The sequence below is a fragment of the Chaetodon auriga genome, chromosome 8 (genome assembly GCF_051107435.1).
Source record: "Chaetodon auriga isolate fChaAug3 chromosome 8, fChaAug3.hap1, whole genome shotgun sequence".
Taxonomy (NCBI): domain Eukaryota; kingdom Metazoa; phylum Chordata; class Actinopteri; order Chaetodontiformes; family Chaetodontidae; genus Chaetodon; species Chaetodon auriga.
Window position 1 is genome coordinate 24,420,699 of NC_135081.1, and position 14,479 is coordinate 24,435,177.

The 14,479-nt window shown below is 40.5% G+C and overlaps 1 protein-coding gene and 1 pseudogene across 2 annotated transcripts in view; both read right to left on the bottom strand.

Moving 5' to 3' along the window:
* LOC143324140 (cytochrome P450 4B1-like) overlaps positions 1-11,492 on the bottom strand; it is a 45,936-nt gene extending 34,444 nt beyond the window's left edge. Inside the window, exons 1-12 of one of the 2 annotated variants that reach the window (XM_076736360.1) lie at positions 11,153-11,492; positions 10,355-10,499; positions 9,951-9,995; positions 9,725-9,852; positions 9,433-9,557; positions 9,158-9,312; positions 8,938-9,044; positions 7,834-8,024; positions 7,549-7,682; positions 5,503-5,567; positions 4,109-4,191; positions 928-2,587 (exon numbers count right to left, since the gene is read on the bottom strand). In XM_076736360.1, coding sequence (XP_076592475.1) covers positions 2,410-2,587; positions 4,109-4,191; positions 5,503-5,567; positions 7,549-7,682; positions 7,834-8,024; positions 8,938-9,044; positions 9,158-9,312; positions 9,433-9,557; positions 9,725-9,852; positions 9,951-9,995; positions 10,355-10,499; positions 11,153-11,344 — 1,548 coding nt within the window. In that variant the 5' untranslated portion in view covers positions 11,345-11,492 and the 3' untranslated portion in view covers positions 928-2,409. Of the gene's footprint in view, positions 1-927; positions 2,588-4,108; positions 4,192-5,502; positions 5,568-7,548; positions 7,683-7,833; positions 8,025-8,937; positions 9,045-9,157; positions 9,313-9,432; positions 9,558-9,724; positions 9,853-9,950; positions 9,996-10,354; positions 10,500-11,152 lie in introns of those variants that run through there. The other variant, XM_076736363.1, reaches the window with a different exon arrangement.
* LOC143324146 (uncharacterized) lies at positions 6,304-7,052 on the bottom strand (annotated as a pseudogene).
* Positions 11,493-14,479: the final 2,987 nt, after the last annotated feature.

Sequence of the window (14,479 nt, forward strand, 5' to 3'; positions counted from 1 at the left end):
ATAACCAAGATGCCAGGGTGTGGAATTAAGATGACGAAATCTATGTGAGCAACAATTTAGGAGTAATAGAAATAATGATAATCAACTTTATCTATGCGACAGCATTTGCATAGTGATTAACATAAAAACAGAAAATGATAACATTTATGATAAAACAATAGTAACAAGGAAAATTAAACTGAGTTTAAAGAAGACAGCAGGATAAGAAACAACTATCAGGTAAAACAGAAAGTGATGGTAAAAACAGAAAAAGAGGTGTTGAGGTGTCCCGACCTCAACCCGGTAGAACACCTTTGGGATGAATTAGAGCGGAGACTGAGAGCCAGGCCTTCTTGTCCAACATCAGTGTGTGACCTCACAAATGCCCTCCTGGAAGAATGGTCAAAAATTCCCATAAACACACTCCTAAACCTTGTGGAAAGCCTTCCCAGAAGAGTTGAAGCTGTTATAGCTGCGAAGGGTGGACCAACATCATATTAAACCCTATGGATTAAGAATGGGATGTCACTTAAGTTCATGTACAAGTCAAGGCAGGTGAGCCAATACTTTTGGCAATATAGTGTAAGATAATATAAATCAACTATCAGGTGAAATGGGAGAAAGTGATGATAAAAACACAAAATGAGGTCTTAAGATTTTGCACATTTAGAGCCCCTCAGACTTCAGGTAGACTGTTTCAGAGTTATTAACAAGGTCTTTTAGTTCCGACCTCAGGCACAATCAAGAGGTTTTATGCAGAGGATCTGAGGGGCCGCGCAGCTCAAACTGTATGTCTTGACCATGTCAGATAAGACAGGGCAGAGCCATTCAGTGATTTAAAAACCAAAAAAAAAAAAAAAAAGCAATGAATTCGGTAACAGACAGGTAATCTATCAAGGATGTGAAGATTGGAGTAATAAAATTCTGAATAGAAAACTACAAATTAGGTACTGTGTGTGTGATGTCTTTTTGTTTTACTTCACTTATAATTTCCAAAATTATTTCCGAGATGTCGAAACAGCATAAATTACAACATATGAACAGCAATGGGTATCAATTAAAATGTTTTACACATGCATGTTTTAAACTGCACAGTGTGCAAACCTACATTTCATGATGTAAATTAAGATAGTCACTGCAAGAAATTCCAGTTTAAGTCAGGTTTAGCAGATGATTTAATTGTATTAACATTACAGTTACAGTTTTTGTTTTACTCAAATAATTACAAACTGATACCTTTATGCAAGAAATGATACTTGTTAGTGTTTCACATACTGTCTCAGCACCTGCAAAAAGTGCAATAAATGCAACACGGTCAAAAAAACAGCGTGGGTGAAAGCCACTGTAAATTTCCTCTGCACTGTCTGTTGGGCCACTTCCGATGTGTCAAATTGAATTTAGTCGTCACACTCAATCTAAAACCTTCTGATGCGATGCAGAGTCTGTGATCTTTGTTTTGGAGCGCAGCAATAGTGTAACCACTGAGGGGGTGTTTCTGCCTGCTCAGTATTGTCTTCATTTCTACAGAGAGACGAGTGCCTCAAGCACGATGCAAAAAGGCTTTATTTTTCTACTGATCATTTGGAACTCATCTCCTTTTGCTGCAGGAAACAGTAAGTAACTTACTAATTCATTTATATTACATTGTATTCAAAATTCAGTTTTGGTAAGTTGTCTGGCAATACATTATTCATATTTTACATTTTTCAAGCTACTGCTAGTGTATAACAGCAAACTTTCATTTTAGCAGACACAAATCACCTTCCATTGTTGCTGGGATGTCAAGTTGTGATACCGTGTCAACATTACGGAGGTGACTCAAACTCTTTCACATTGTTTTCAAGAAAAATAAACATAGTAAGACAATCCAGATAGTTTTTAAGATAAGGCAGGAGTAAAACACCATCAGGACCTCTTACACCCCAGAATGAAGGTTCTGGACAATGGCTCGTTGGTCATTGATAATCTAACAGAGGACGATCGAGGCCCTTGCTGGTGTGAAATCTGTTTTCAAGACAACTGTGGGAAGAAACTGAGCACGTAAGCCTCAGAGTGACAGGCCTGTTGCACACAACTTTAACTGGTCCAAAATCTGTATGTGGCATGCCATGAAAGTGGTACCATAGGCTTCGAGTTAATCATTTGGATTCGTCTGCAGATAAAAGCAAGTTGCACTGTTCAAACATTATGTTGCTAAGTGTGTATTGCACACTCATTAAAATCTCTCCCAGTGTGAGAAAATGATCAGAAACTACAAGTTTTTCAGCAAGTAATCAGTCATTGAAAATAGTCGCTAAAGAAAAAACTGCACAGTTTGTCATTTGATCATTGCGATTCGTTGTCAGTGTATAGGCTTAAAAGCAGACTTAAAGGTCCTGTGTGTCAATTTAGTGGCAGTGATGATACAGGCTGCAACAAACACAAAAGTCTTCAGGTTGTTGGATTAACAGATTTGATCTTGATGAGGATGCCATTGATTGAGCGAAGCACCAGCCGAGGAATTATCTTGGGTTTGTGAGTGGTGTCTTCTATCAGCTCGTACTTCTTCAGTGTCAGGGCTGTCGCCACTTTCAGCTCATTCATGGCAAAGTTCTGACCAATGCAGTTTCTGAGGGAGGAAAACATAAAAAAATGCTTTTAAGCAATAACAGGACAGTAACATGTAATAAGTAACAGGATTCTCATTTGTCAATGTGGACTGTCTTTATATTAGAACAGATATGGCAACAGCCCAGCAGCAAATGTCAACATGATGAAGCACATGATTAATGAGATATTGTAGTATAATTTTTTCCAACAGATATGTGACGAATTGAGTCAGACACTGTAATCAATGGTAGTTTTTAGCAGCAAGTGTTGTAGCAGAAGTGTAATAGTTCATTTGCTTGAAAGTACAGGAGCAATGGAGAAATGGAGAAGAGGCACATAAAAGGTTAAGATGATGATGCTGTGCAAGGCTGGCACTGCGCAGCAAAGATCAAGAGATCACAAGGGCAGGGCTTCTGTATCATGGATCTTCGGTGTTTTCCATGGTCCTGCAGGTGTCTTTGCAGCAGTATTAGCTGGTCTCAGCCGGTTTTAGTCGGTATTGTTTGTGACTTTACATAACCCTGTGTGTCCTTATATAACCTTACTGTATTCAATCCATATTTGAGCATCTGTCGATTCAATATACTTTACTGTGGTTAATATAATCTCCAAGTGCACTTAGAAGTAGTGTGATTATACTTTATGTGCAACTATGATAATAAATTGTGATTTGGTAAATACTTTTTTTAAAAAAAGAGCCCACGACAATCAGAAGCTAATGGTGTAATTTCAAGAGAATACAAAGAAAATAAAAAAGTACCTGCAAGCCCAGGCTAAGCAGCGGTCAAAAGATAACGTAATGGTGTAAAAAATAGAAGAATCATAGAAAAAAGAGAAGATGCCCCAAGGAGCACTGACCATTGTAAGTTGGGACTTCTTCAGGATTGCACGCTGTGTGTTTCTGGATGTATTTCCCCCTTTATTGCCAGCAATAAAGTATTTTTGCTTCTCAGACCCCGACTCCTGCAGCTCTTTTTTGAGCACTTTTCTCGGACAGCTGAATTTGACTTTTTCTGGCCTGTTGTGGATTGTACATTCGACCTTCACATTCCACGACAATATAACCTTCACCAAATTAGTTCTTACTACTTATTTACTATGAAACTGAATCAGGAGAGGGAAATGACTTTTGTCCATCTCATTAAGTTTTGTCAGACGTGCATGAATGAGAATTGTTTCATTTTTCCTCTTTCCAAGCAGATTTTGATTCACAGAACGTCTCGGCAAAGTATAAACCATCCATGTTAAGGGACAAAAAATGTTGAATGGACTAAAAGTTGCTGATTTACTATATTTGGAAGCTCAATTAAATATTAAGTGTGGTTCTATTTGTAGACTCCAGTCTGTAATTACTTTCATTGACTTCATTGAATAATCCACATTACTCAAGCAGGATATCGTACTCAGAGGACTAATGGAAAGGGGGCTGGTGCTCAGTTAAACATCTACATATTACAGACTTTTGTCAGATAAATGAATAGACATTGAGAAGCTGTCAGGTGAGAACCTCCCTCCCCAGTGCTATCAGGTGGAGACAAACCTTGGCCCAGCAGAGAAAGGCACAAATGCATGAGGTGACCTCTTGGAAGCATTCTCTGGTAGGAAACGCAATGGGTCAAAGACCTGTGTTGAAACAAGATGGAAAGAACAAATGCCAGTGTGGCGTTTATCATCTGGGTGTTGGCCAGCTAACCTCTCAAGGTTTAATCATAAATTAATCAATTATTCACCAATTTCATGACTCAGTCACCTTTTACACACATTTCACTTGTATGTAAAGTGTGCTGGGTCAGCACAGCAGAGAGGGATCATACGTTTATATACTTTATACCAGAGATGCTCACAAGTCTTTTTTTGCAAGTCCAAGTCAAGTCTCAAGTCTCTCAAAAATAAATCTCTCATGTCTCTTCTTGTTTTAAGTATCAGTACTGATTAGTTGTTTGTTATTTGATCACTTTAAACAGGGTACTGCAATGCAATATGAAGAAAACACGCAATGAATGATTTCCTTTAAAGGAGACTGTACTCTTCCAACATGAACATACAGTTACATTATATCTTGCCCCCTATTGTGCAGGCTCAGTCGGACCACAATAAGAACAAAAATATAGAAAATGTTACACCTCACCCAGTCAAAGGCATTGTAGGCATTGTAGGAACGTGGATAAATAACATTACCCAATAAACGTCATGTTAACGTCGCTCCATGCAATAAGTGTGACAAGCAAACTAACATTCACTCATCTATTCAAATATTCAGTTACAAAGCTGGTAGCAAGCTAAGTTAAACATAGCTGATGCTGAGCTAAACATGTTTGCTAACCGTCCATATGTGACTACTAATGTGACTTATCTTGGTACCGCAGACTTTGCAGTCAGCGCTTCTTTTGTTGGTGCCGTCTTGTTTGAAGTTTTTAGAACCAAACGTAATTACAAAGGGTACAGCAGCAGCTGCCGGTGTGTCGGTCGCCGTACTGTCATCTGAGGTACTAATGCATGGGGCCACGAGCCGTGCACCCGATGCGTAATATGGTTACCATGGTTACCATGTCAAAAAGGAGGGAAAGACATTAAGCTCGTCAGACATTTCAGAGTTTCCCCAATGTTAATACGCCAAAAAAAAAAGAAAAGAAAGGAAAAAAAGAAAACATAATGATTGTTCACGAATCCCAAAACACAAGTCCGAGTCGAGTCTGAAGTCTTTTGAGTACGAGTCCAAGTCAAGTCTGAAATCTCTCTGTGTGCGACTTAAGTGCGACTCGCGTCCGAGTCGCAAACTCGAGTCCCCATCTCTGCTTTATACTCATACTCATACTATATATACTTTTATATACTCTTACCACTGATTATAGGAATAATGTGCACCATGTCGTGAGTTGGCAAAGGTGAGTTTTCACTTCACAGACATTTGCTCAGAATTACATCTGGACTTACATCAGGGTTTTCCCAGACAGCTGCATTCCTGTGAATCCCATACACACTTGTTCCGATGAGACTACCTACAAATAAGAAGAAAAAAGTGTGTTTTAGTTTGGGATTGTTCAAAAACAGGACACATACAAGGCGTATGGATACAAACTGAATATGTTTTAGTGTGAGACACATAAATCTGCCACTACCACTTAAAGCATGAATAAGCAACAAGTCAGTGGTTCAGGCATTGACTGTTGGCCAATGTTCCACTATGTGATCAGACATGCATCAAACTCACATAACTTTAAAAATATGTGCATCAAAGCTGCTTACAGGGAAAAACATGAGGTGAAAAATGTAGGTTATATATAGTGCATTCGGAACTTATTCACACCCCTTCGCGTTCCCCACATTTTGTTATGTTACAACCTTTTTCCAAAATGGATTAAATTCCTTTTTTTGTCTCATCAATCGACACACGATACCCCATACTGACAAAGTGAAAAAGGTTTTTTCATTATTTTTGCTAATTTATTAAAAATAAAAAAACTGAAATATGGCATGTACATAAGCATTCACACCCTTTACTCAGTACTTCGTTGAGGCACCCTGGCAGCGATTACATCCTCAAGTCTTCTTGGGTATGACGCTAAAGGCTTGGCACACCTGTATTTGAGGTATTTCTCCCATTCTTCTCTGCACATCCTCACAGCTATTTTCAGGTCTTTCCAGAGATGTTCAATCAGGTTCAAGTCTGGGCTCTGGCTGGGCAACTCAAGGACATTCACAGACCTGTCCTGAAGCCACTCCCTTGTTGTCTTGGCTGTGTGCTTTGGGTCATTGTCCTGTTGGAAGGAAACCTTTGACCCAGTCTGAGGTCCTGAGCACCCTGGAGCAGGTTTTCATCAAGGATCTCTCTGTACTTCGCTCCGTTCATCTTTCCCTCGATCTTGACTAGCCTCCCAGTTCCTGGTGCTGAAAAACATCCCCATAGCATGATGCTGCCACCACCATGCTTTACCATAGGGATGGTATTAGCCAGGTGATGAGAGGTGCCTGGTTTCCTCCAGAGGTGACGCTTGGCATTCAGGTCAAAGAGTTCAATCTTGGTTTAATCAGAACAGAGAATCTTGTTTCTCATGGTCTGAGAGTCCTTTTGGTCAACTCCAAGCGGGCTGTCATGTGCCTTTTGCTGAGTGGAGGCTTCTGCCTGGCCACTCTACCATAAAGGCCTGATTGGTGGAGTGCTGCAGAGATGGTTGTCCTTCTAATAGGACTCATCTCCACGGAGGAATGCTGGAGCTCAGTCAGAGTGACGATCGGGTTCTAGGTCGCCTTCCTGACCAAGGACCTTCTCCCCTGATTATTCAGTTTGGTCGGACGCCCAACTGTAGGAAGAGTCCTGGTGGTTCCAAACTTCTTCCATTTACAAATGATGGAGACCACTGTGCTCTTTGGGACCTTCAATGCTGCAGAAATTTTTTTGTACCCTTCCACAGATCTGTACCTTGATACAATCCTGTCTTGGAGGTTTGCAGACAATTCCTTTGACTTCATGGCTTGGTCTCTGCTCTGACATGCACTGTCAACAGTGGGACCTTATATAGACAGGTGTGTTCCTTGTCCAATCAATTGAATGTTCTACAGGTGGACTCCAGTCAATTTGGAGAAACATGTCAAGGATCATCAGTGGAAAGAGGATGCACCTGAGCTCAATTTTGACTGTCATAGCAAAGGGTGTAAAAACTTATGTACATGCGTTATTTCAGTTTTTTATTTTTAATAAAATTGAGAAAATTGCTAAGAAACCTTTTTCAGTTTGTGATTATGGGGCATTGTGTGTAGATTGATGAGCCAAAAAAATATTTAATCCATATGGGAAAAAGGCTGTGACATAACAAAATGTGGGGAAAGTGAAGGGGTGTGAGTACTTTCCGAATGCACTGCATATACCTGTATTTTGGCCAAAGGTCCTTTATGAAAAATTAAATCAGACAAACTCAATACAAGTTAATAATTGATCTTGTACCAGTGAAGCAAAAGTTATTATTACAGTATGCAACAAACCTGCTGGCAGAGTCCTTCCGTCAAAAAAAGTAATGGGTTTGGTGATGTGTCTGGATGTTCCTGGTACAGGAGGGTAAAGACGGAGGGATTCTTTTATGCACATTGTAGTGTATGGAAGTTTACTGAGGTCCTCCCTTAAAATAACACAGATATACGTTGTTAGTTGTTGATACTCTTAAACAATACAATGATGGCCAAAATCGCACCGAAACCAGCTGCTGTGACACAGACCAACTAGCGCAGACTTGCATTGCATATGGCAATATTTTCAACTCGTAAGCCTACCACTCCACGGTGTCCTTGCCCTCCAGGACTTGCATGATCTCATCCCTGCAAATCTTCTGGTGTTCTGGGTGGCAGGCCAGAGAGTAGAGGATGAAAGAGAGGCCACTGGCGGTGGTGTCATGGCCCTCAAACATGAAGGTGTCCACTTCTGCTCGTAGATCTTCATCTGACAGACCCTGCTGCTTCTCATCCTGAAGGAAGAATTACAGACAAAAATATCAAAATAAATGAGAATTAAACAACTATATGCTAAAGTACCACAACTACAACGAGTAGAGATAGTCACTATTTATTTGAAAGGAACTTTTCAAAATAAGTACAGAACAATGAAACCAGAACAATGATGCATAAAATATACAATAAAGATAATGGCAGTCAGGTTGATACGAAGTCGGAGAGATAACACAAGCTTGTCTGCTCCTTCACCAGGTCAAAGTAGAGTTGGCAGAGACAGGAGAACTGGGTCTTTTCAAAAAAGAGCACACAGGAAGAAACTGGAAACCAGGCGCTCGACAAGCCAAAACCACAGCGTGTGTTTTGACAGAGGACTTTTTTTTAACATAACACAGAGTTACAGAGGTGTTACCGGGTATCTTATTGTGTCTCATTGAGAATATTTACTGAACGGTAGTTGATGGAAAATTGTCATTTTCAGAAATGGTCCGAAGTTTGAAAACATACCTGTGATCAGTCTGCTGAATGGGGTGGAATGATTTTATGTTAGGTGTGAAGCTGAGTCTTCAGGCCGCTGCTCAAGACCGCCTCGAAAGAGGACAAAAAGCCCGAGCATAGTCTTTGTATCAGTGATCATTGATATGCTGAACATGGGACAGCTTAAGCACATTAACAGCAGCCTTCTTTGTCTCATTTTACATTAGGATTTTCCACCTCTGCATGTTATTTGCACCTGCACCTATGCCAAATCTCTAATACAATATCAAGTTTCGTGCATGACGTGTTTTAATGTTTATCTGCGTCATTTTTTCATTTTTAATGATCATACATTTCTGTGTGGTTATCCCTGCTGTCTTATTTGTTAGTGTGTTGTTTTCAACAAGAATTTTCTGAAAGTCAGTAGATTGGAGCAGATATCACTGAACATACTTTTGCAAAGAGAAGGATGTCCAGAAAGTCCAAGTTTCTCTTGGCCTGTATGCGGTCCAGCTCCTTCTCTTCCTTGAGTGCCTCTTTCCTCTTTCTTATGACTTCCTCTTCAAAAGACAAGATAATGGAGGAGTATTTGCAAATTGATAAAATCCAGTATGATTGCTATTTGTCAACTGTTTCAGATTGTTGTTAGTCAAATTATGTGTTCAGATCTTACCTGTATGACCGTGAGCGATCCTGCATGCTTTTCTGTATCTGAAGCCATGTGGGCTGAGGTAGAAAATGAAGTCGCTGTGGTATGGAAATGTCCTGAATCGCAGGTTAATCAGATCACTGAGCTCATACACTGCTTTGATGTATGCATTTGTTCCACTGAAATGAGAATGTAGGCAAACTTTAAAAACCACATTTCCTCCACTCATGATTCAGACAGTTGAAGCAGTAAAGAACTTGTAGAACTGAAATGGCAGGAAAAGGTTTGCATGGACTCACCCCTCGGTCTGACAGTTGCTGTTGTAGCTGAAGCCACATTTCAAAATGCTGTCCAGTGTCATCAGGCTGACATGCTCAAACAATTCAAAGGACTTGTTGGTATCTGCATAACGTTCCCATTTATCCTGGCAACAGTGAGAGAACAGATGTGACATCTCTGCAGGAGACGGAAAAAACTCCAATGCACTCACCAACTCTGACACAAAATGTCATGGAGACAGTCTAAGCCTATATTCTTTAACATTACTTCACCATTATGGTCTTTCTGTGGTATGAATTGTCATCCACATACCAACATAGTTTTAGCAGAATCTGACATCAGTTTTGTGTATGGTTTCAGAACATCATAATGGAAACCTGGGGTCAAGAGCCTTCTGTGACGAAACCACTTCTGGCCCTTTGACACCAGTAAGCCATCCCCTGAAGACAGAAATGGAGAGTTTGTGTGTGAGTAAAGCAGTTAAACAACTCTGCAATATGCCAAAATATGCTGCAGGAGACGGACAAGGTAGTCTTACCAATCCAGGACTCAATAAACCTATATGACAGATTATCTTTTGGCTCTGTGAGGGAGCAAACAAATAAAAATGTTGTTACATTGACCTTTAGCTGCAATAATGTAGTCAATGTGCTCATAAACCCATGAGAAAGACTGCTAAATAGGTAGGTAGATACTGTTTTTATCCCTAGGGGGTAAATTCTTTTGTCACAGTAACAGTACACCAATGAAACACAGGGTCCAAAGAACAGTGTGTACAACAAATATCAAATATCAAAAACACACAAGTACTAACATAAGTGTTAAAAGTAAAAGTAAAAAAGTATGTCCTTTAAACATAAGAGGATATAAAAAGCACTGAATTGACTGCAATGTTATAATACTGTTTCACTTCAGGAACGACAAAAATAGTTGATCACACACCTGCTGTTGCCAGTATGGTTTTCACATAATCTGGATGGTGAATGTTGAGGAAAGGAGCAAAGGGACCAAACCATAGTGGGTAAGCATAAGGGTACTCCTGTCCCCATTTCACCGATATTTCCAAGTCTGTCCCATCTTGTTTAAACTGAAAATAAAAATAAAAACACAGGAAGTTTGACAAAAACCTTTCAATCATGTGGCCTGCATGCTTTGCAACTCCTTTCACTCTGAGTGACTCACTGGGCATGACTGTGCCTTTGCCTGAACTGTGATGTTTGCCAACTGCCTGCCTCTAATGAGCAGCAATCAAAAAAGTGTTGAGACTCTCATGAGAACAGTGGCACAATCTAAAAACACTCAATTACAATTTAAAGTCTCGTATTCAAAATATTACCTGAGTAAAGGTTAGTATTATTTGCATTATCACAAGTAAAAGAACTAATTATGTAGAGTGGCTCTTCACAAAAGAGGACAGCAGCTAAATACACGCTATAATCTGACAACCCATAATCTGTCCCTGTTACTGGCCTATGAAAACTATAAAGCATTGATAAATTGTTTTGAAAGCTTATTACAACTTCCAAATCCTTTGTAAAGTATGCACTAAGTATGCTAGTATAAATGGAAATATACATATTATATAATACATTGTAAAGTACAGGCATCTCAAAATTGTATTACAATAGCTCGTGACATTGTACCACTGCTACTGTGCTGATACATTTCTTCCTAACATCAGGTAAAGTGCATCGCGCAGGCTAACGAAGTTGCTGCTGTGTTACTGAGCCATTGAATTACCTCCTTAACGTGTCCAAAAAGCCAGTGGCTGGGTGGTCCTGGGAAAACGTCATAGTTTCGAAACGCTTCCCTTCGTTTCCCGAGCAAGACAATTAACTTATAGACGACAGCAGCGAGACAAAGCAGCACAAACAAGTGATGCACACGAGGCCAGCCCGACTGCAGTTTCACGAAATCCTCAGTTAACCCCATTGAGACGGTGCTTGGTTCTCGCTGAAGGACAAACTCTGCAGGCAGATGGCTGATGATGACCAGTGAAGCGCGGTTCAAAGTCTCAGCTGGGTGCGCGTTACATAAGGCGGAGGTGGGTGGAGAATCTGCTCCGTCTCGTCTGTCAAATGACAATGTGCGCCCGGCAGCAAGGCGGTAGATAAGATGAAAGAAGTATTTATTCAATGATAACCAAGATGCCAGGATGTGAAATTAAGATGACGAAATCCATGTGAACAATAATTTTGGAGAAAATGTTTCGTCAGGCCATGATAATCGCAATAATGACAATAAACTTTATGCAGCACCATTCGTTCAGAAAATGCAACACAAAGTGATTAACACACAAGCAGAAAATCATAGCATTGATGATAAAACAATAAAAACAAGGAAAATGAAATTGATAAGAGACAGCAAGATACACTATATTGCCAAAAGTATTCACTCACCTATCCAAATAATTGATTCGATTCCAGCGTGATACTGTGATAGGATACCACCTGTGCAACTTCTTGTGGCCTCCAGGGGTTGTTTTTCAGGAGCTGGGCTTGCCCCTTAGTTCCAGTGAAAGGAACTCTGAATGCTTCAGGATACCAAGAGATTTTGGACAATTCCATGCTCCCAAATTTGTGGGAACAGTTTGGGGATGGCCCTTTCCTGTTCCAACATGACTGCACCAGTGCACAAAGCAGGGTTCATGAAGACATGGATGAGAGAGTTTGGTCTGGATGAATTTGACTGGTCTGCACAGTGTCCCGACCTCAACCCGGTAGAACACCTTTGGGATGAATTAGAGCGGAGACTGAGAGCCAGGCCTTCTTGTCCAACATCAGTGTGTGACCTCACAAATGCCCTCCTGGAAGAATGGTCAAAAATTCCCATAAACACACTCCTAAACCTTGTGGAAAGCCTTCCCAGAAGAGTTGAAGCTGTTATAGCTGCGAAGGGTGGACCAACATCATATTAAACCCTATGGATTAAGAATGGGATGTCACTTAAGTTCATGTACAAGTCAAGGCAGGTGAGCCAATACTTTTGGCAATATAGTGTAAGATAATATAAATCAACTATCAGGTGAAATGGGAGAAAGTGATGATAAAAACACAAAATGAGGTCTTAAGATTTTGCACATTTAGAGCCCCTCAGACTTCAGGTAGACTGTTTCAGAGTTATTAACAAGGTCTTTTAGTTCCAACCTCAGGCACAATCAAGAGGTTTTATGCAGAGGATCTGAGGGGCCTAGCAGCTCAAACTGTATGTCTTGACCATGTCAGACAGATAAGACAGGGCAGAGCCATTCAGTGATTTAAAAACCAATGAAAAAAATCTGAAATGAATATTGTGACAGACAGGTAATCTATGCAACGATTTGAAGATTGGAGTAATGTTTTCTCTCTGTCTGGTTTTCATCAGAACACGTGCTGCTGCATTCTGTCCAAGCTCTAACAGACAAATAGCCTTCTTAGTGTTACCATGGTTCACCCTGCTGGAGGTAAAAGGATGTTTTCATTTTCTGTGTCTGTTTGGGAGAGAGATGGTCTGACTCTGGCAATATTCCTAAAATAACAGAAAGATAGTTCACGTTTCTAATGTGAAATTCAAAGTTTAAGTCAGAGTCAAAGACAACACCAAGGTATTTGACGTGTGACCTGCTTTTGACATCTGTGATTAGTGTTCAGTGGGATCTCAGTTTTCTCTCGATTTAGCTGTCACAAGTTCTGAGTCATGAACAGATTTCTGTGGAGAGGTGCATGCAATCACGGTGTTGATAGAACTGCAATCTTTTGAGCTTACTGAGATATTTAGCTGGATATCATTTACATAATTATGAAAATTGATGCTGTGATTTTTAATAACGCTGGCGAGTGGTGACATATACAGACTGAAAAGACTTGACTGAAGACAGAGCCCTGTGGGACACCCCACATCAGGTCTATTTTATTGGACGAGTGGTCCTCCATGACCACATGAAATTGTCGACCATTTAAGTAAGACCTGAACCACTTAAGAACTGTGCCAGAGAGACCGACCCAGTGTTTGGGTCAATCAACCAGAATATTGATTGGCACTGATTGGTCGTATTGTGTCAGGCGTGGTGGATTCTTGCAAATTGCAGTAGGAGCAGGTGGGACCAGTGGAGCCCCTCCACTACTCATCTAATCAGTTTCTTAAAGCTGTTGACTTTCAGGTTACCAGCAGATTCATCTGGGACTGTGACCTGAAAGAGGTGGAATCATTTACCTCTCAGTTCATTTTTTATTTGTTGTGTTATCCATCGTCATAGCAAAAAGGCGCCACACAATTTCCCTTTTCCAAAGGACTGAGCATTTGAGCCTCAGAGTGACAGGTTGTCTGAGTGACAGGCTACATGGAGAGGATGGACCATCGATATCTGTTTTTGATGTGTTTGATGTCAAGTTGCATTTTTTTTTTTACAAAACACATGTCAACATTTTGTTCACTCCTATAGTATTTTGATATAGTGATGGGAATTCCAGCTCTTTTAAGAGAGCCAGTTCTCACGGCTCGGCTCTCATAAAAGAGCCGGCTCTTTCAGCTCCCAACTGGCTCTTCAGATTTTTTGTTGCTTAAATTTATTTATTACCAAAATAATGTAAAATTGTGTGTAAAATTAATTATTAATGTACAAAACATACTTTATATCAAATTTTACTGCATTTCCTGCGGTCACTCATTTTCTCACCTTTCCAGCGTTTTGTCTGTCGGGGCTCTGTGTGTGTGTGTGTGTGTGTGTGTGTGTGTGTGTTTGTGTTTGTGTTTGTGTTTGTGCTTGTGCGTGTGCATGCGTGCGCGCGCTGTGTCCCCTGTAACCCCCGCTCCTCCTCCTCCTGCTCAGTGTGTACACACAGAAGCCACCAAACATCATGTGGTTGACCAATCACGTGCGGCTTGAATGGAAAAAAGTCGAGAAAAAAACTCCCACAGCGGCTCCTACTCCGGCTCCCAGGCACGAGCCGGCTCCGATCGTTCACTTCAAAGAGCCGGTTCTAAGAGCCGTTTCCTTCGCGACCGACACATCACTATTTTGATAATGCTGGTATTAACAAATGGCAAAACAAGTACTTTTATATATGGTATTTTACTGTGAGAAGTCAG